At 42.7% G+C, this 21,977-nt stretch overlaps 1 protein-coding gene across 1 annotated transcript; it reads left to right on the top strand.

Annotated features, from left to right (window-relative positions):
• The first annotated feature begins 1,107 nt into the window (after positions 1-1,107).
• On the top strand, positions 1,108-8,337 carry C8H5orf15 (chromosome 8 C5orf15 homolog). Its single transcript, XM_075509507.1, has 3 exons — positions 1,108-1,263; positions 4,364-4,989; positions 6,747-8,337. The coding sequence occupies exons 1-3, from the start codon at positions 1,164-1,166 to the stop codon at positions 6,876-6,878; spliced, it is 858 nt and encodes a 285-aa protein (XP_075365622.1). The 5' UTR covers positions 1,108-1,163; the 3' UTR covers positions 6,879-8,337.
• The last annotated feature ends 13,640 nt before the right edge of the window (positions 8,338-21,977 follow it).

The raw sequence follows: 21,977 nt of genomic DNA, 5'->3' as shown, positions 1-21,977 counted from the left end.
TCTTAGTGCTCGCTAAGCTCTGGCAACTGCACATATGCATGTGTTTAGCTCATGGAGAACACAAAAGAATGTGACTTGTTTATGTTTCTTTCCTTGCAGAATTTGCTAAGCTGAATTACCTGTCTATAAACAAATAGGTGCGAGCAATGAACAGTTATCAGTTGGGATAAACTTCAGTGGCTTTTCATTAAAACTTTGTATTTTTTCATATGTAACCAGTCGACGTGGGTGGTGTGCAAGTGGCAACAGGCTGTGGTATAGGAGGACGTGCCCCAGGAGGCAATGGCGTTACGACATTGCGAGACCATAGATCTGCCTCAGCGACAGCCTGCAAATTGTGCAACACCGGCTACCTTCCCTCTTATCACAGGCTATATTCCTGAATATTTCCTGCTATGTCTTATCTCAAATATTTGACTCAACACTCATGGGGGAAGTAGTCCTCTTCTAGATTTCACCAATCCAAACAAATCATGTCCAACCAGCTCCCAGGAACTTGGCAGATGCTCAAAATTAATTTATGTTCCTGTATGCTGTGCATGGCTTGTGTTCTGTGTCCCCTTTGCGCTCCCTGTTCTTGGTTTTCTCATGCTTGAGGCATCTTGTGTTTTGCAATTTGTTCTCCCATGATCAGCTTTAAGGCTTCTCTCAGGGCTTGCATCACCTCACTTGGGCTGAGAACAGGAAAGCGGTTTTACGTAAATCTATCAAATTCTGCAAAACGCGTTTGTGAGCACTACAGCGCAGAGCCCAGTCGTGCATGTGGACGCCGATGAACAGCATCCCAGGGCTGTGGCTTTGCGTGGAGGGCCCAACCCCTAATGTCAACCTCTGAAAGAAGAAGGAAAACACCTATTTTCTGCCACGGGGCTGGATGCCCTTCCAGCTCGCTGGGCCCCGCCTGCTCAGACCGCTCTCCGAGCCCTGGCAGCCCCAGCAGCGCCCGCCCCGCTACCGCACGCCGGGGGCAGGCCCGGGCAGTCCCGTTCCGCCGCCGCGCTCTCCTCAGCCTCTGCGCGGCTCTCTCCCCCCTCCCCGCCCAGGCGCATGCGCGGCCGCTTCGCCGGCGGCGCGCAGGGGTCCGCCCTCCCGCGCAGGCGCCGTGCCCGCGCGCCGCCGGGGGGCGGTGCCATCGCCACGTCGGTGGGGGGGTGCCCGGGAAGATGGCGGCCGCCGGCCAGAGGGGCGTCCCGGCGGGCCGCGCTCTCTGCCTCCTGCTGCTCTGCGGCTGGGCCCTGGCGGCCCGCGGCCAGGAGGTCTCCGGTGAGCATGGCGGGGGGCGGGCCGGGCCCCGGCGGCTGGCTGGGCCGGGGGCTGCTGTGGGCGCTGCGCGGCCGCTCCTCCGGTCTTTCACCGGACTCGTCTTCAGCGCTTTCGGGCCTAAAGGTCTCTGCAGCCGCCGGCGGGGCCCGCCTGCCGCGCTCGCCGCCGGTAGGCCGCCCTGCCCGCGTCGGCTGTGCGCAGGGGCCGCCGGTGGAGCGCGCTTCGGGGCGGCCGGGTCCGGCTCTGGGAACCGGCCCCGGGAACCGGCTTCGGCCGGGTCTTCGCTTTCCGGGCGAGCTGGTCGCGGGCAGCGGCGGGAGGGAGCGCTGCGGGAGGAGGTGCGCAGTTAGAGCCCTGCTCCCTCGGCGGGTGTGCGTGAGGCGGCCTCGCCAGGTGTTCACCTTGTTTTATTGCTACGAAGATCAGTTTAGTTGATTATTTCACTCATCAGACTTAGTATTTTGTTCTAACTATTCTAGTTGGGTGCCTGTTTTTACCTTCCCCCCGTAAATAAGCTTATGTTATTCTGCAGGTTGACTCCTGATTAAGTCCGTTTTCTTTCTCCCACGTCCCTTCAACCTACAGACCAACTGTAACCAAATGCTAGTAAGAAATACATGTTTCAAGGGCGGTGAGTTTCTGTTTGTTTTAGATGAAGTATTCCTTGGGCAGTGAAGAGAAAGGGAATTATTGAAGGAAATGAAGGGAGCTGTTTTGTGCTGGCAGTTCCTCTCTGGCTTGTCAGTCAGTATATCGGAACCAGCTCTATTTGTGTTGCCCCTCACCTGGTCTAATGAGTAGGCAGTAATGAAGGAAGAGGTTCAGGATGTGGGACAGAAACCTGTAGGAAACCAAGAGTTTTTAACTTCAAAAATCATGGAACAACTTGTTTTCTAAAAAATAAGTTTTCCTGGAGGTGAATTTTGACCCTGTCAGATGTTTTTATCTATGGTGTTTACTAAGAGGACTGTGTTGCTAGTTCTGTTACCATGATTGAACATTAATATCTTTCTGAAGCTGAGGCATTGCTGGAGTCCAGGCACTGTGTCTAACGTCATCTGACAGTGTTGTGTAACTATAAACAGTGCAACCACCGTTTATAATGCCAAATCGTTTGGGGTAGGTATCATAAATCAGTTGTGGTGTAGTTGCTAAACTGGCTACTCCTATTAAAACAAAAAATAACTTATTTTAGGAATAACAGGAAATTATTCTTTCTCACACTGAAGCTGCAGCATTAGCTGGTGGGAGTCCCTTGCATTTAAGCATATATCCTTCTAAACCTTTCATGTTAAAACAAGTTTAAGAATAATTTGAAGTGTAAGGATACATGCAGTGTAATTCTATAGGAAAAATATGCTTGTTTATATTTCAAACAGTTTAGCTATTACTCTCTAATACTTTTTGTCTATTTGGTGAGGGTAGCAGTAAGGTCTACTTACCTCGCTCATAACATGCCAACTAGCTATAAATATGAAACTATCCTGCAGCTGCCTTTCCTCATATTTATCTCCATGTATGCAATTAGCTGGCTTGGCTCCTGAGGGGAGATAAGAATTCCCTAAACTTGTTTTGTACAAGAACTGAACAAGTTAATGTTGATACGATAATTCAGACTAGTAGTTTCTTCAACAACAATTAAGTGTGTTAAATGTAAAGTAGTTGGCTTTGAACTTTAGCAGAGAGGCACCATAATGTCTAGTTCATGTGGGATTAGTTGAGTCTTCTCTGTTTTACAGTTGGTTAAAGAGTAATTCATACTGGAAAAGTGTACCATGTAAACAAGGAGTCTGTTGTAACTGATCCTCTGTAAATATACATGTTTCATGAATAACATGATTCAGTGTTCCCTGTATAATATTTTACTTATGAGTAATTTGACACAAGCAGTTGGTTGAATGCTTCGTTTCTAGTATCTGTAACTTTCCAGTGAACTGGGGAGCTCCTTGGGAGCGCTTAATGAAAGTATTGTTACTTTTTTAAAATAAAAAATTAAAAAATAATTTGGCATGCCAAAATACAAGGCAAGTATGGTTCACTATTTAAAATATGATGTGTATGGAAAGTCTAAAATGTGTTCTTCATTTTTAAGGTGCCTCCTGATTTGAATCTGGAAGTCATGTGCTGTAAACATGAATAATTTGCTCTTTGCTATTTTTTTAGGATTAAAAAAACATTGGCTATTTATAAACTCCTTCTGCCTCTTTTTTTGCTTTCCTTTGGATAGAGAAGAGGGTGATGTGCCCTGCATGTGATTTTAATGCTCACCTTGTTTTTTACATAGTTCTGTAAAGCCATCCTAGCATTGGAGAGATTATGAATTCGCCTAAGGGTGCGCTGTTAGGTAGCACTGTTGCTGACTTTCTTCATTATAATAATTTGCTGCCAACAAAAGGCTTTCCTACAGGAGCATATGTAGTCGGTGTCCTTTCTTCAGCTTTGTTTTTTAAGCTGTGGTTCAGTAGTTTCATTTGAGGTAACATAAGGTTGGAAATCTTTTTCTGTGTCTACAAATTCAATAAAAATAAGTGCCTGGGAAGAAATACTAGGACCTTCTATCCTCACTGAAGGAGACATCATGGCGTGTTCTCATTTTTTGCTGGCAAAATACACAATGGTGAAAGATTAAAAGCTTTTAACTGCAGGAAAAGCTTTACTGAGAACTTCTTCCTCTGTAGACCTCAGCAAATTCTGTGGGAGAAAGAGTTTGATGATTGAGAAAATACTAATCATGTATGATTCTACAAGGCATCATAAATCCACAGAGAGAGGGAGGACATGTCTCTCAAGTTCTAAGTCTGGAAAATACACATGCTAAATTTTTAGGGATGCTTTGGCATACTAATGTAGAAACCACGTGCTTCCAAGCTTTAATTCCTGTCCCACTCAAGACTTCTCTTTTGAAGTTGCCAAAGTACAGGAGTGTGTATTTCTGTATATGAATTCTAAAAAGTTTGCAGTGTGAAATGTGCCCTGTTCATCATACGATTTTTTGTCTATAAAGTAAATGCCTTGCAATAATTTTCATTTATAGCTGAAGTATCACAAGAGAAGTTAGTGTCTTGTGCTTAATATCGACTGTTTCTCATCCTTTTCTCAGATTCTGTGAAAGCGGAGATGCTTCAAAAAAATGTTTCTTCTAAAAGTGAGAATGAAACACTAAACAGATCCCAAAATTTGACAGACAGCTTGCAGAGTATAACCCCAACAAAAAAAGAGGCAAGCCCAACAAAAAAAGAGGTGTTCCCAACAACAGCTAAAATCAATTCGGTGACCGCGGTAAAACCATCTACAGCAAAAGGTGATTCTCCGCCGTATGTTCTCTCTCGTGCGGTGACTGCTAGTCCTGTATCTCAAATAGATGTTGATGCTTCTGAAGATACTAAAATCGAGGAAGAGGATCTCCTAACAGATTTGAAGGACACACTAAATAGTTCACCACCCATCGTAAAAGAAACTATGGAGTCAGATGGGGGAGATGACTATGGTCCTTATGAAGTGATATCGAATTCTAGATACAGCCCAGACCTTCTAGAGATGCCAGAAGATGATGACTCTGACTCCATTAGTAATTACAACGAGGAGATCAAGACCCTTGATGAGAAGATAAAAGATGTTTCTGTCACAGGGTTGGAAGAAGAAGAAGACAGCCATTTCTTTTTTCATCTGGTTGTAGTTGCCTTCTTAGTAGCTGTTGTTTATGTCACCTATCACAATAAGAGGAAGGTAGGTATGCTGCGAAAGGTTGAGAGAAACAGCTTTAATATTTACAATGAAGTTGCATTGCCTTGTACACTTTTTTAGTAAGAGGAACTTAGCTTTTTGGAGAATGAAATCTTTGACCACTTAGTCTTGTTGTGATACTAATATGCAGCTCATTACCGTCATTTTTATCTGCACAATGAAAATGAACTTGAATCAAACATTTTAGATTAGAAAATCAATTAATTGATGACATCAGTAATCCATCGGTTCAGTAATGGGCACTGGCAGTGTACAACATGAGTTCTATAAATGAGACCTGAGCCAAGTTGAGTGAAGGTGATTAACTAATTTTGTTTCTGCACAGGATTATAAACAGCAAATTAAGGAAGGTTTAATCCCAAATGGCGTGGGAATGTTCTTGTTATAACTGTGATAATCCTTGTAATAAGTATTCACTTTAAGGTGGTCTTTGTATGATAGATCTTCTGAGGGCTTACCTACAAACTTTTAGGAAATGTTTAACATACTTCCCAGATTTAGAGAAGCCCAGAGTTGGTGTTTTCAGGTAACTGTTTCTTCAGTACAAACTAATTCTCCGTATCTCAAAAGTGTTAGTGTTATTAGTGATTAGTGTTATTTCAAAATACATTGCTAGCATAGAAAATTAACTCCAGCCCAGCCAGACCCAGTACAGACGCATGCACAAATTCGCAATTAAATCATAGGTTAGTTTTTAGATATGAGGAAAATTTAGTGGTTATCCTTGTAGAGAACACTGATTTGGTTGAGGATTTGGGGGACTTGAAAAGAATACAGCTGAAAACCCCCAAAAACTTCTGCTTTACAGTGCAACGGCATATCTGGAATGTGCATTGCTAAGTCTTTATAGGGGAAAATGTTAAAGACTGTGTTACATTTGAAAATTTAACTTCGAGGGAAGTTCAAATAAGTGATAAAAAAAGCCTTGTCTTTGCTACATAAGTGAGATAATGCTTGTAGCATCATTTGGGTAATTGAAAAGCTATCTGTTGATGTGGATTTTTAGCACTTGGGAGTGATTTTGGCAACAGAAAATACACTAGTACTTTAAGTATGTAGACAGTGGTATGTATTTCTGTGAGACAACAGTCAAATTGGTTTAGGTTCTCCTTTTTCTTTCCCTGTACCCAGTTACACTGTCCCATTTCCCCTAAAGTAAAGTGAATTTTTAGATGATGTCGGTAAGAAACAAGGCTAAATAGGGTGAAGATAATAGACATTTAAGAATCTGATCACTTGAGTGCTTTGATTTATCATATAGCCTCTTTAACTGCTCTGCTGATATTGCTGTAGGGGGCACTGAGCTGTAATGCAGAAACAGTTTATCATATGACACCATTGCTGCTTCTGTTGCCTTTGTTTCAGCACCAGTAATACAATTATTTTTAACGAGGGTGAAATGCCAGAATAGGTAAGATGAATAAACTAACAAATGTCACCATCTGGGGATAGTTTAATAGCCTGTATATGCAGTACTTCTGAAGCTATACACATATCTTTACTGAAAGAGTTATGGGTTGAATGCCGTGTTTCTGCCAAACCACAACTGAAGTTACCAGAAAGTGATGGCATGGCCAGTATGGAAATGGCTGACTACTAGTGCTGTGTTTAATAGCAACAGTAATCCCATTGCCAGGATCAAGGGGTAGAACTGTGATACCAACAGAACCGTTAAGCTGTCTATCAAACCCAAAACGTTTCTCCATAGCATTATGTAAATTGACTGCTTTTTCTTTCAGATCTTCTTGCTGGTCCAGAGCCGAAGATGGAGGGATGGCCTGTGCTCTAGGACAGTAGAATATCATCGTTTAGATCAAAATGTTAATGAAGCGATGCCTTCCCTGAAAATAACTAATGACTACGTATTTTGAAAGCACTGTGATTTGAGTTTGCTGAACTTATCACTCTTTGCCTGCCTAGTCATGTAATGATATTCAGGTATTCTAAATATGCTGCTTGTACTGAAATGAGATGTACTCTCTTTGACCTGGATGTTTTTGAGATTAAATCTCATGTGAGATCAAGGGCATGATACATCTGTTTGCTACTTTGGTCAGGTTTTATATCAACTATAAAGATACAGAGTTTAATAATTAGTGCTCTTTCCATTCATTAAGCATCATCCCTTCTGTCTGGAGCAGTCTTAATAGTGGTAATACAAAAAATAAGCATAAAATATTTTAGATCTAATAAATTAATGACTTTGGCACCACTAAATCAAATTAATGATCTCTTTGCTAATCACTTATATGGCTCATAAATCCCACTATATTGCAAACTTAAAATATAATTACTTTTTTCTGTGCTTAAATCCTGAGGCTGCAAATATATCATCTTGGGGTTTTTTTTTGTTCTGTTTTCGTGTTGCATAACTTGATCCTATTTTAGGCAGAATAGCTAGCATGGCAATTTCATAATTTCTGTATGTGTTCAGGCAGTAAATAATTTAAAAATAATTATGTAGAAACCATTTTATTTGGGAAGTTATATACCATATATTTCTTTTAAATGTTCAAGATATTTGTGAAGGTATGCAGCTTCTTGACTGTCCAGTTTTTTTCTCTAATGGTATTTATGACTATTTCATTACCTTTGTAATTAATGAATGGAAAATAAGCCTTGTTGAATAATCTTACTAAAATATAGATAGTTGACAGGCTTTCGATACGTTGAAGCTTTCTGTTGAATTTTAAGGCAGTTGGGAAACAATTATGTGGCTTGCTGTATTATAAATGGGAGAGGCCTGAGAATGTAAGAATAATTTATTTTGTCATTATTCTGACCCAGGTAACAGGCAGATGAAAGTAATGGTGTGTGGGGCTGCCAGTCTGTGGACAGCGCACTCTAATTTTTGACAAACTTTTACGCGTTAGTGTAAATCAAGTTACTGGTACAGTAGGTTTTTTTTACCTTGTCTTTTGTACTTTCATTATTTATGTTTTCATGAGTTGTAAAATATAAAATCTTAGTTTTCTGTACATTCTGTTTGTGATTTAGTTTTCAAACTGATAAATATGTAAATAATGATGGATCAGAACCCCATAATTAATGACTTGGTATTCAAGGAGTTATGTAACATTTTGGAAAAAATCAACTTTGCAGCTGTCGGCGTGAGGAGTCTGAAGGCATGATACTATCTTACGAATGAAGTGCTAAAAGTTCTAAATCCTACTGTTAAATGCATTCTTTTCATAATCACAAGCAGTAAAGCACAAACAAAATAGCCCCAAACTCTTTTCTTGCAGTAATTTTTATCGTACTTGGACTTGTATCACTTAATATTTTGAATAAGGTTTTTAAAATAAATGACAATAATAAGCTTGTGCTTTTTATCTTAACTGTTTCACTGCTTTTATACAGTACCTTACGATAAAGAACTTGCTTATGCTTGGGATTGGACAACCAGTTCAAAACCATCTTTTCTGTTACCAATTAAATTCACTCCGTGTAGGGGGTGTATGGAGTTTTGTTTTATGCATCTGTTAAATGGTATGTAGGGTAGATAGCAAGGCTTAAATGAAATCTTTTAAGCTGTAGGAATTAGTAAGTTCTTTAACAAGTAATTTTTAACCAAAGTTGTGTAATAGGCAATTCTCGTGGAAAATACTTGGAACTCTTACCTGAACGTACCTACATTAAAGCATAACACTGCTGTGGTCAAGATCCAAAGGGAAAGGTTATTTGCAAAGCTTCTTTAGGATGTTTAAATGTTGGAACTGGAGAGGAGGCTAACGTTTTTGCACCCAAGAAGTTCAGTAGCTTTCTCCTTAAATAACATTCATAAAGTGTAGTGGGTTTGACATGAGACAGTAGTATGTTCACAACTTGCAGAACGCTTGTGGTTCATTTCAGCTTGGTGCCACAGGCCTTACGCAGAACCCTGAAGGAGATGCTGAAGTGCCCGACTGCACAGCAGTACAATGATATCCATGTTAAAAGTTTCATTTCAAACGCCATTTTCTCTTAAACACATCCAGTGAATTAGGCCATCAAGGCAGATGTTATGTTTTCAGCCACCTGACTGACTATCATAGCTAGAATACTGTTTTAAAAATGTAGAAAATTAACATGGACCTAAATTAGTAGAAATAAGGCATATTTTTGTTGATTTCTGGCATTCATAGATGTGTTACCTTATTCCATCTTGGATGTCTTCCAAAGCTCTTGAAGCGTAGCTCATCTGGCTGAGTCAAACCGATCTAAATGTTGTTCTTCCAGGCTTTCTGAGAGAATAACAATGTTCTCTTTAAGACTATATGTTATGGTGAAAAAATCTTGCATTTCCTTGCCCTCCCTCCCTCAAATTGTTCGTCCTTGTGAAAAGACTGTCTGTAGGGAGAGAAATTTATTAGCTTTCTGGCTTTTGAGCTGTTCCTTCCAACAAACCCACTCTTTTAAAACCCTGTAACTTTTGCTGGAGGAGGAATGCACACAGCTAATAGCAGGATTGCTTTTTCTGAGATTTTTAGGGAAAACTGTCAAAGGCCTAACGTCAATTACTGAACCTGCTTCTTTGCAGTTTGTTTTGCAGTCATCACATTTTAAAATGCTCTTATGTTTAGCTGTGCTGTGACAATACTTGTCCCACAGATTTAGTATTCATTAGGTGCACCTAACTATTTAGGCCTAATGGACTGCAGCTCACTTTGGCTGTACTGCAAATGTTAATAAATTCTCTTCCGAAATGTCCATTTAGCTGTCTTCTCTCAAGATGCTCCTGCATGGGGTTACCTTAGAAGAGAAAATTGTATCTTGAGCCTTTTGCTCTTGATAGTCATCTCAGTACTGAAATCTTTGGAGTTAGGTAACTGATATTTGAGGTTGTGAAATCATGGCTCGCGCGCGTGTCGTCTTTAGCAGAGTACAGCTTTGCCTCGCTCCAAGTACTTCACTCCAAGCACTTAAGATGAGCAGGTATTCTTTGCCTGCTCTAGCTATTGTGCACATCCTCTTTAATCTCACAAGTAAAAAAAAAACTTTTAAATATTTATACAACTTTTTTTTTTTTAATAAGCCTCTTTACTAATGATACGAAGGGCAGCTTATTTGAATGTTTTTAAATTCACAGGGAATTAACATGAATTTGAAATCCTTTAAATTCTTTAAACAGTGGGTCTCATTTGGGGAATTGTCTAAATGGATTCTCTTGTAGGATGCTAATGTATTTTAAGTACTTGGGACGAATCTTACTCCCTCAGGTTGACAGTGATTGTAGCAAGCTGTCCCAAGAGATAGGTTTGGTCATACCAAAGCAGAAAGTTTGTGGATGCATCTAAGCAAATTAATTTAAATTAATTTAGATAATCATGTTTGTGGAATATCACTATTGTTAACACCTGTCCGCTGCTGATCTGCTCCAGCATTCAGCTAATAATGCTAGCATAACATAGAGGCTGCAGTAAATTAGCACTGGTTTATTTGGGCCCTGAAAAAGTGAATGTTGAATAATCAGCTTGTTACCGAAGGCATCTTGCCATTTAGTCCCTGTGACATGGCATATACTTGCTCACCTTTGCTTGTAGCAAGGTAATACTGGAAACAAAGTTAGAAAATAGTGAACTATCACCTTCGCCCTGGCTAACGACTGTGCTGAATTGCTTCTCCAGCGCACTTGTGTGTTATTCCATCATCCTGGTGCTGTAAAAAAGGGGCCGCACCCTTGAAAGATTTGAAATGCACACAATGACTTTGACGCTTTTTTTTCAAGGATATTTTTTCATTCGCAATAGCCCTTGGATTGTTGCCCGGCCAGGGGAAGTGCCTTGCTGAACTGACTTGGGTAGCTGATACGCTGTTTCCTGATAGTACCAATAAAGAGGGAAAGGTTTCTTGTGATCCAGTTTTATAAGGGCTCCACTAGCACCAGGAGAGTGGAGCATATGTCATCATCCACTGTGCAATAAAAGAGCCATTTGCTGATGAGGTAATCGGGATTGAACTACTGTTTTTTAATTTCTTTAATTGAATTTGCTTGTGGAAAATTAAGAGCAGGCAATCAAAAATTCATGAAGTGCTGAGATCAAATAGAGGAAAAAGCAAGCAGATTTATGTCAGATCTTACCAACAAGAAATGTCTTGATGAATTTCTTTACTGAAGAAAGGAAACTTTCTCACATTATGGTGAATTATGACTTCCATCAATATTCTGATAAAAGGAATAAAATATTCCTGAAGAGCTTTCTGATTAAACTTCTCAAGATGTAAGTTGAAGCTCTATTTATGTAGGTTCTCATTAGTGGGTGGGTTTTATGGAATGAAGAAAGAAATAATGAATAGGATAGTTTAAACAAATGATACATTTCACTTTTATTATCCAGGAAATCAGGTATTTTAAAATATTTATAGTTTAATTTTCATTTAGCACCACTGCATATTATTCAGCTAAGTCAACTGTCCTTGGCTGCTGCTCAGTTGTATACAGGGTGAACAGAGAAAGGTTTATCTGGGCAGGGTGGTTTGAGTTATGGGAAATTAATTTGCAATGTGGAGATGAAAAATGTGATCACTCTTAAATAAATTTAAATGCTACAAAAATAATAGAGAGGGAAAAGGGATATTGCTGTGGCTCTAACAGACTACTATTGATATTAGAAGGAGAAGGGGGATGCTCTTACAGGCTTGGGAAATCTTTGCTTAGTTTCCAAATGGGGAGCGGCACAGCTGCAGGCCAAGGTGGACAGAACACTGGTCAGGGATTTTCCAAGTCACGGTCAGTTTAGGAAACCTGCAATGAGCCACAGTGGGTGAGATGTTATTAGCTTTTATTGTCCGTGAAAAGCTGGCATGCTGAGCAAAGAGAAATCTGGCTGTCAGCTGGTACTCGCTTGGGCCTCAATTTTCTGCCTCAATCTCGAGGCAGCGATGCCGCCCAGGGCTGGGGTGGGGAGGGCGGGGTGATCCCGTAGCTCTTCTTGCTCTGGAAGGGAAGGAGCAGGTCCTCCCCGCAGGGCTCTTCTGCCTGCGCTGTGATGGGGAAGGTGGGTGTTGCGGCGGGTGCTGGGGTGGTCCTGCGGGCATTGCCAGCAGTGGGGTTGGGTTACTGGGGGCCTGACACCCCGAGAGGAGGCTCTTGCCTCCCCTTGCCACGCCACGCTCCCCTGCTCTGGAAGGTAAGCAGGTTCCTAACCCAGCAAAACAATTCCTCTTTCTTTTTTAATCTTATGGGGTTGATGTTCAGTCATTTTGGGGCACTGAGCTGGTTTACCTGGCAGCCAGACCAGTGCCAGATCTGGCTCAAGGCAAGTGATGGGAACGTTTAGGACAGAGATGGGGATGTTCCCCGTTCAGTAGCAGCAAACTGTTAATCTGGTTTCTCGTAAAGCCGTTACTAAGCTCTCTCGTAAACCCAAGCCCAAACAAGAGTGTTTTACATTGTACAGTCCAGGTGAGCGACTGGTCGCTGCAGTCTCAGCATAATGCTTTTGTTGCTGAGAGGCCAGGCTGAGATTTGAGGTTTCTTTTGGTTTGGGTTGTTTTTTGTGGTAGTTTTCTCGAAGGGAAATCCCTGAGCGGACTCACCGGGGAGGCAGAGGGGTGGTGCTGCCCCGTTGCAGTGATGGTGTGTGCATGGTCCCCTAATGTCACCGTACCTGCTCGGCTGCACAGCTTCCCTCTCCTGTCCCAAATCCAAACCGAAGCCACGTTTTGTGCTCCTATAAGGCTGAGTGGCTTTATGGCAGTGCTAAATCCTCATGTAAGGCTGATAGAGCAGTAATCTTCAAGGCCGTATATCCCAGCCACCACAAAGCAGCAGAACTAATAACATCATTCTTACACCTTTTCTTTTACACTCAAGTGTCCTTTAAGGAGTCCCTATACTGTTTTTTGTTAAACTTTTCTGATGCAGAGCATATGAATGTCCTCGCCGTAATAAAAAACGGTTAATATCAGAACTTCTCAGCTTTACTGTTTCCAATATATCTAATTAGAAAGGGAAGAATGACATCTTTTCTGTAATTGGTCCTTAAATCATTATCGAAATCATTTAGCAGCCTCCTTAAGCTTATTTTTAATTACAAGGTCTATTGCCTTGTTAAGTTATTAACACTGAAAATTACTAATCTTGGCAATTTCCTATCTTTATTAAAATGAAAATACGAAGGTTGTGTTATCCTTATTGAGGTGCACTCATTGAGGTTTTCTTAAAGATTAAGCGAAACCAGATTTAATCACTTTGTACTATTCTGTAAACAATGTTGAAATGGCTGTGATTAAGCTATTTAAGGAAGCTGGTGGGGTTAAGAACTGCAGTTCAGGTTCACAGATGTACCAAGGATGCTGAAATATTTCAAATTCAGATTACATGAATTAGGAGACTCTTGCATTTGTTAACCACAGAGCTAGTACTCATTATCAGCTAGCTCTGCAAGGCAGTGGAATTAAGTTGTCTATTTTTGTTAACACTTTAACTGCCTTTCATCTTCCAGTGGCACACGGTGACTTGTGGTGACTGATGGAAGTCCCTTTTGTCCCTGCATTTATTTACTGTTTGTCAGAGGGTTATGCTCTCCACCCCCTCTGCAAGTGGGGGACAGTGAATAAACCTTTCAAAAGTACCTACATGACGTAGTTTCTGCGTTACAACGAGCTGTGGTGGCTCTAGGATGTATCTTTTAAGGTTAACTCGCGCTTACTCTTAACAGTTCTGTTAAGTCTCCAAATTAAATTGTAGCAGGGTGACTGTTCTTGAGCTGCAGTCGCTGGGGCAAGGAACAGCTGATTATCCTTTATAAAGGTGCAAAGTGTTTTCAACGTCTAAAAATTGTCCCTTCAGTATTAGCTGACAAATTCTGCCAGTTAATCTAGAATAGCTTTTAATTTCTAATGCATGCTGACTGTGAATCCCAACAGCTGGAATGCCAGATGTTCAGGAAAGGAGAATTATATTCCGTGTTGTTTGGGGAGGGAAAGAAGGTGGAAGGAAAGGGCATAACAGCATCATGCAGAAATTAAGCCACAATCTCCCAAGCAGTGATGTTACGTTTTCAGTATCATTTATGGGAAAGATTCTCTGCATTTGAGTAGGTGCTCCCTAGAGAAGAAAAACTGTCCTTGATCCTGTCCGAGTACAGAGGGTTTGGGCTGGATCATGCCACAAAATGAGAATAAGACTGCGTGACATATGTTATCCTAGCAGTATTGGAGCAGTTTGAGAGGCAGCCGTCTTTTGGGCTCTTTGTTATTCTGTTTAGCTTAATATAAGGTGTGCAGCTTTATACGGCGGTGGCTGCGGCGTGCTCGCACGTAGCAGTTCGGTGACTCGGGGGGAGGTGGTAGCATCCTGCGTGCTTCCCTGTGGCTGTGTGCTTTGTGGTGGTGATTAGATGGTGGTTAGCTTTGACCAAAAAGCTTGCTGCTGGTTCAGCAGCGGGAACGACTGTCAGCTAACGGGCTGTGCAGATGTGCCTGTCTGGGATCTCCTCTCCTACCTGGAACCAAATGAAGACGGTCCTTCCAGAGAGTAGTAAGATGTAAATATTGGAGAGTCCCACTATCATCCTGGCTCTGAGTAAGTGGTGGAAGGCCCTGGAGCAGATATGTATACTTTATCTACTGCACGCTCCAACTGTCCATGGCTGAAGCCTGTGGGACAGGCTCTTCTGCACGGTGTCACAGCTGAAAGTACAACCTTCTTGAATGTGACATTATAGGAGTCCAGACTTGCTTCTTTTGTCAGCTCCATGCCTGATTTCTCACTCTGGAGGTCAAGAAATTGCGAGAGGTTGGATGCACTTGCCTGCCTCTCCCTCTTCCCGCTACCTTAGCAGTCGCATGCCAGTGCGACAGGTTTAGGGGAGTTTTGCTGACTCAGGAGGTTTCCTGCCCATCCAGGTCGGAGGGTCCCAGGGGCCTGAGCCCCGTGTGGGGAGGTGAAGGTGGGAAGTGTGAGCTCATCTTTAGGGACCTGTGGACGCACATGTTAACAGATGGAGCCTCAGAAACAAGGCTGGTCTTTCCACATCATCCTTGGTCTGCATGGATTGATTTGCAGAAGGAGCTTATTTTTAAAAGAAAGCCAGGACAAAGGTCTGGGTGGTTTCTTTATCTCCTCACCCCAGAAAAGCCCTACACTCATCCCTTCTCATTTCAGCGTGAATATTATGGGTATCACAGTACAAATGAGATGCATTCTGCCGCGGGGCAGGTGGTGGCAGTGAGAACAAGAGGATCCTGCTGTCTTCCATGGCACTTGCCTGGAGCACTGCCTGCTCCCTGCCTGGGACTCTGCTGGTGGGTGAGCAGATAAAGCATTAAATGAAAGTTGTATTACAGACAGAATTCAGTGGTGAGGCAGAGGAAGGTATTTTAACTGGCAATCAAGCTTACCTTGCTGGTGCTGTGAAACCGTCATGGCTGAGGACAACTTTTCTCTAAGTAATACCCAGAAGAAAAATAATCATCGGTTTAGGTATTAAAATAATTTCTTTTTCCCTGCTTTTCCTGCTTTCCGAGAAGCAGCCAGCAGGGGGGAGTGTGACTGCGCCATGCAACGCAGCCTTCCAGCCATAAAAAGCTGGAGAAGTGCAAAATAAGTTCAGAAATGAGTGTTGGGATCCCTTCAGACAAAAGCTGACATGGTGAGCCAGACGGCGTGCCCCCCTAAAGCACACGCCTTGGCTTTCAGCTGCTTGCTTGGGGAGTGAGGAGGGATAGGGCTGTACCGCGTCGTGCAACCGGGTCTCTGGTCCAGCGGGCTCTGGTCACACCTGCGGGTGCTGGATCTGCTCCGAAGCGATGGTGGGATGAGGCTGGAGGGGCTCCAGGAGCCCCTCTGCCCAGCGAGGCAAGCCCTGGGATTAAGGACCAGGTGAACTGGGGGGCTGGCCCGTAGCGGGTCCTCCTCGGTTCCTGCACTGAGGCGACAGAGATGCTGAGGGGTGTTTACTCACTCTTTTTAATTTAATTAAAAAACCCCTCAAGAAATGGAGTTTTTCCTTTGAGTATGTTCTTCTTGCAGTGCATACCTGTATTTTTTTTTTCTCCTGAAAAATGTGGGTCTAACATCATGAGCTCTTACATATTAATCCATCTGAGCTGTAATAATATGTTTACATGAATAAAAATAATCTCTACTCTTGTGGGGCTTAGCAAAATAACCTCCAACTTTGAAATCACAGAGATCTTCTCGAACCCTGGGGAAAATAAATCTGTTTCCTCAACCCAACATATATTTCTATTATTGTGCAAGGGGAAAACATTGGAAAACAAAGACACCAATCTCCCTAAATGTTACTGTGTGGTAACAGAAATGTACAAAAAGAAAAAATGTTGCTAATTGTGGGATTATAATATGATAAATTTTACCTGACAGCATCTAACCTTTTCCAGAGCAATATACAAATGATTGCTACGTGCTTGGGTAAATACAGATTTAGAAGACATCACCAAAACACTAGTTAATAGATTAATTACATGCATGCTGCTAATACCCATTTCTTTGTTGAACTTGGTGCCTGAAAAGTGGTTATTTTATATCTGTAAATAGTTTGCTTGCCTAATTACTTGCTTAGCCATTTCTCCTTGCAATTACACACATGTGCAGTGATCATATGGGAATTGCTAATGCCTGCGGAACTGCAATGTTGGGCAAGAACGTGTCTTAGAAGAGGTGGGAGAGACTCAGAATAGGGAAGAAACATTTCTCCATTTGGGAGAGACGTAAAAATTCCCCAGCTAACAGCTGCTTGGTCTCGGGCGATCTCCAGTTAAGGCCTCCTTCCTCCCCCGGTGCTAAAGGAAATGCAGAGCCAGTGCCAAAAATGACCCCAGACCAGCGAGCATCACTGTGGGAACTGTACATCTTCTGCAGTATCCATGTGTCATCCTTTCTTCTTCAAGTCTTGACATGCTCTGTATGGGTCTTCCAATGGCTATTGAGCCATCAAAGGCCATGAACCCTTCCGAGGGCTGTAGAAGATGCACAGATGCTATATTCGGTGTGTAACAGCTGAGAGCAGAAGAGGGTCTCCCATCCTCCGTCCTCAGAAACCCCAGTCCCAGAGTGACTAAAGCCAACCCTATACTGGCAATTCACAGAATCATGGAATCACAGGATCGTATAGGTTGGAAAAGACCTTTAAGACCATCGAGTCCAACCGTAAAATTCATTTTCATGTTTACAGCAGCAATTAACTTCTCTTAAAATTGATTGTAACTCCCAAGAGGGAGTGCTCAGAGCAGAGCTCTGTTAATGTTTGAAGAACTCTGATGTACCTCTGAAGCATGTCAGTCCTCAATACTATTCCTCTTTATGCTTCATGCAAAAAATAAAATTGAATATAAAACTTAAAACACCCACTAAATGGGTGCAGTCATTAACACGCCTCTTTTCCCAAGATTAAGGTGATTGATTTCCTAACAAAGGTTAATCAGAACTATTAAAAGAAAAGGAAAATGACCATCGTGGCACCCACCACGCCTCCTGGGTGACTTCCCGCTTTATTTCTCTGTAATATGCCAGTCCTAGAACACAGAGCAGGATCCAGAGGTGAAAATATCAGCAGCAGAGATGGTTTCTAATAAAAAATATGCCAGTGAGACTTTGGGATAGTTTGGAGATGACACAATGTTTAAGAAGGGGTGGTTCAGCAGCAGCACCGGAGTGATATTGGATGGTGACTCATGATTATTCTAGTGCTTGTCTTAAATATTTGAATCTGCTCTGCATAAGTTGAATATCCTTAGAAGTTTTGGGCTGAATTGAATTCATTTAATTCATTTATGTTATTCATTTAATAAAAGCGCTGTAGCTCCTTGAGGCTGCTCTGGTTTCCATCCAGTGATGGATGCAGGAGTGACATGGAGCTTCTTCCTCGTGGTAAGGTTGGTAATGTTTTAGGTAGTCCTGCGAGGAGCAGGGAGTTGGACTCGATGATCCTTACGGGTCCTTTCCAACTTGAGATATTCTGTGATTCTAAGGTTACGTAAAGCTTCTTAGGTCCTGATATTAATAGTGGTAATGAGTAAGGGCCCTACCAAAGCTTCCCGCTGATCTCGCTGCGGTGCTAACAACTAACCCAAGACAGGCTACGTTCAAAAAGCAGGACAAGAGTGTGAGTGACTATTGCAGGAAGGGTTTGGTGCCATGAACACAGCAAGGTTGAATGGGTCTACATATTTCTGTCCAGTTTCTTGTTGCATTGGGTGTTGTCTTAATTCCCTCTCTACGCTGAATTGCAAACAGATGCTTGGGTAATTGAGGGCTGAGGCTTTAGAGATGATGGTCCAGGCTCTGATGCTGTTACTCAAGCTGGATTATACCTTACGTTGTAAGCAATCCCACCAGCTTTGGTACAATGAACCAAACAATATTGAAGGGGGAAAAAAAAAGCCTAAATTAAACCGAGCACTGCGTGCAGCACTATTAATGAAACTTGTTCCTATTGAAATGCCACTGACAGCTTGTGCTGGAGGTGCAGGAAGGACAAAGTGGGCTTTTAAACAGGCTTTGCTTCTTTTTGCCAGATGGTCTCGTTCTTGTTTGGGTTTACAGTGCTCTTTCCCCCTCTCTCTGAATTGGTTCTGGGGTCAATGTCAGCGGTTTCCGCAGGAGGCTCCACTAAGGGCAAGGAGCAAAGGGGAAATGTTCTGTCTGTGTGAGAAACTAAAAGAAAATACAGAAAATCAGGGGGTTGTTTGGCTGCTTGACCCTGGTTTGAGAGCAAGGAGAATGTGGTTTCCTTCCCTCTCTCCAGGGCTCGTGGCTGCGGCTTTGCTGACACCTCGCCAAGGGGAGGGACGCCGTGTTGGGGGTACGGGTGGGAGCTGCTCTGGTGTGACTATGAAAAGAGGAAAAAGATGCCATTTCTTCTCTAAAAGTAAACAATTCTTTCACAGAATCACAGAATCGTAGAGGTTGGAAAAGACCTTTAAGATCATCGAGTCCAACCGTAAACCTAACACTACCAAGCCCACCACTACACCATGTCCCTAAGCACCTCAGCCAAACGGCTTTTAAATACCTCCAGGGATGGGGACTCCACCACTTCCCTGGGCGGCCGGTTCCAATGCTTGATAACCCTTTCAGTGAAAGGGTGAAATTTCCTAATTATTGGATATTTAGTGAAAATTTCCTAATATCCAGTTTAAACCTCTTCAGTTCACTGCGCTTGCTGCAAAGCACGGCTCAAAATGCCCTGTTGGCTCAGGGAAGGGGTTGGCTCCATTCCCCTTCAAATTAGGGAAACCTTCTTGGGAAGGTAGAGCCACATCAGTGTTCAGGGCAGGAGACGGGCAGGTAGCTCTTGCATAAGCACTCAACAAGCAACCGATGTTAAGAGTGCTTACGCTGTACCAGCAAACCTCCCCAGATGGACATCACCCCCCTAAGCCCCACGGTATTCCCCCCCAGCCCCAGGACTACACAGCTCGGCCAGCTTGATCACGCTGAGCCTTAGCTTGCTGCTAGGAACCCAACAGCGACGCAGGCATTCAAATAAAGTAGCTAGTTTTTCTATTTCAGGACAAGATTATCTTGAAATATTTACTATAGAGGTGTTGATGGAACCAGCATGTTCATGTCAAAATGTCTGACTGACATGTTGGTTTTCAAATAACCCTTTGCTCTTGAGATACTTGAAAGCTTTTCCAAACATATTCTCCTATCTCTGGGGGTATAATCTGCTTGTTTCATTTCTGGTCTGCTAAAGACTGCCTTTTTGCTTTTGGGTGAGAATATTTGAATGTCACAATTTCTTCCGTTTGGTGCCTGGGACGTTTACAGATTTTTATACAAGCATTTACCATTTGTTGTGGAAATCACTGGTCAGACAGGTCTTCACTACAAAAATGATATAAGTAACGTATCACCTATTACCATCAAACATCTTAAAAAGAAAAACCCAAACCCTCAGATATTTTCCTCTATTGAACATACACAGTAACTCATTGCTTCTAGCAGAGTTCTGACCCCAAAAGAAAAGTGCAAGAGCCAACAGGTTTCAAAGTTGTAGTTGCTATAAATACTACATATTTATAGCAGATACTACAGGTGCATGTGGAAGCACGCAGGTGTCATACAGAAAAAATGAGAACCCTTACCTCACTGAATTTATAATCCCAGAGAGATTGTTGAGCCTTTAATGCTGCAATGTGACCCAAAGAGTGGGAAGCATAGCACTCGGCTTCAGGCAATGACAGCTAAAGCGTGTCTCAATTGCGGTCGAACAGCGGAGCCTCTTCCTCCTCTTCCGCAGTGCTCTGCAGCTCGGGGCATGATTCAGACCCCATGTGCTGAGCGTAACTGCCACAAAACTCAGAATTTCGGGAACGTGTGGCACTTGAGAGTTGCAAAAATATATAGTTGAATCCCTTCCTCTCCAGTTGCAGTTTCCATTATTTTACCACATTTTAGGGCTTAAACGTGGCCTTTTGTCTTCCCCTTTTTTAAGCAGATTAGCACTTTATAAATAAAGATAAGAGAATTATGAAAACTCTGGAGAAAGACGGTGTTTGTGGTGATAAATTATGCAGTAGCCCTGCCACTGATGTGTGTGTTCATTAACAGCAAGATGCGACACGTATTTTGTTTGATGCCGAACTGCAAGATGAGCCTTTCCTTGTCCGCGCAGCTGATCCGCGCATCCTCGTCAGGCAGCGGGAGCTCAGCCCTGCGTGCAACGTAGCCTGGCGTGGTCCCCGGGTGGGTCCGAGGGCTGGGACCACAGCCTGATCCTGGCATCGCTGCTGCCTTCAGGGGTTATTTCCGACTTCTGTGCCTAATGACGGCCATCTGGGCTTGCGTGCGCTGTCGTGTACCTAGATCTACTTACAATAACACAGCAATAAAACTGCAAGATGCCTACAATCTGTTTGTAATCTTCTCCGGAATATCACCACCTGCATCCTGTGACTAAAAGATGTAAATACTTCCTTCTGCACAGAGCGGCCAAAACTTTCCCAAGGCTCAATTGCCAAGTGAACGGGTTTAGTTTTGCAAATGTTTTAAAGCCTTTTTTTTTTCCCAAGAATGCAGCTTTTGCCCCCCCCCCCCCTTTTTTTTTGTTTCCTTTGGCTTGCTTCTCTTTCCAGGGAGCCTGCTGTTCAAAGCTCAGCCCAAGGATTTACAGAGCCCTGGGAGACCCTGGGTTACAGCTGACCTGGAGGCCCTAGAGCAGACAAGATGCTTTGCAGCGAAATTGTGCATAACTCCTGACTTATTCTGTATTACAGAGGGGGAGAGAGGCTGTTAAATTAGGTATGTGTTTTCCAGTCCACACAGGTGTCTTCCCTGGCTGTAACGCTATCTGAATCTGAGGTAGGCAACTGGTATGAGCTATGAATACATTTATTACTGAACGATAGCAATGGGATACGTAGAATGTGCATGCAATAAAAACATGGACACCTTCTAACTGCTGTTGGCAAAATGCTTGATTTGGTTGAGATTTATCATAACAAATCATCTCTGCTGGAGGTGGGCTTTCAAATACCTTGGCGGCTGTAGAGGCTGTCTCTCGAAGAGAAGCAGTCGCAGCAGTGGGGCTGAGCTTGTGACAAACTGCAGAAGAGCTCATCCTCTATGACACTTGCAAAGTGGCAGCGTGCCTTTCCTTTACAGTTCTATAATTTCTTGCAAATAATTTTATTACAGTGCTGTCCTAAGGCCTAAACCCAGCTCAGAGCTGTGATGTACTGAACATGCTTTCACACCGTAAAAAAAAAAAAGTTAAGCTGATACAACATGGTGTATCTCTGTGACTTTCTCACAAGCGTTGCAAGGCTATCCAGTCTGTGCAAAATATTCCAGCCTGCCTTTGAGTATGATCTTTGCATGGCAATTTGTATTTTGGGGTGGTTGCAGCGTCTGATTTATACCCAGGCAGCTTCATCTTAAACGGAAATTAACACTTCCGTGGCAGCATCATTTACAAGGAATAGCACATTCCTTGTCTAGAAGATGATCACTGCTGTAACTAATTAACACAGCATGCTTAATTGCTTTGTGCAATTGAGAGTGGAGTTCCATTTAC

This window comes from Mycteria americana, chromosome 8 (genome assembly GCF_035582795.1).
Source record: "Mycteria americana isolate JAX WOST 10 ecotype Jacksonville Zoo and Gardens chromosome 8, USCA_MyAme_1.0, whole genome shotgun sequence".
NCBI lineage: Eukaryota > Metazoa > Chordata > Aves > Ciconiiformes > Ciconiidae > Mycteria > Mycteria americana.
This window is presented reverse-complemented; position numbering and strand designations above follow the sequence as displayed.

Excerpts from the sequence above, each read along its gene's own strand:
- C8H5orf15 (XM_075509507.1), top strand. The coding sequence starts at position 1,164 with ATGGCGGCCGCCGGCCAGAGGGGCGTCCCGGCGGGCCGCGCTCTCTGC. Across the intron at positions 1,264-4,363 it reads CCGCGGCCAGGAGGTCTCCG|ATTCTGTGAAAGCGGAGATG; the intron begins GTGAGCATGGCG and ends TCCTTTTCTCAG. Across the intron at positions 4,990-6,746 it reads CCTATCACAATAAGAGGAAG|ATCTTCTTGCTGGTCCAGAG; the intron begins GTAGGTATGCTG and ends TTTTTCTTTCAG.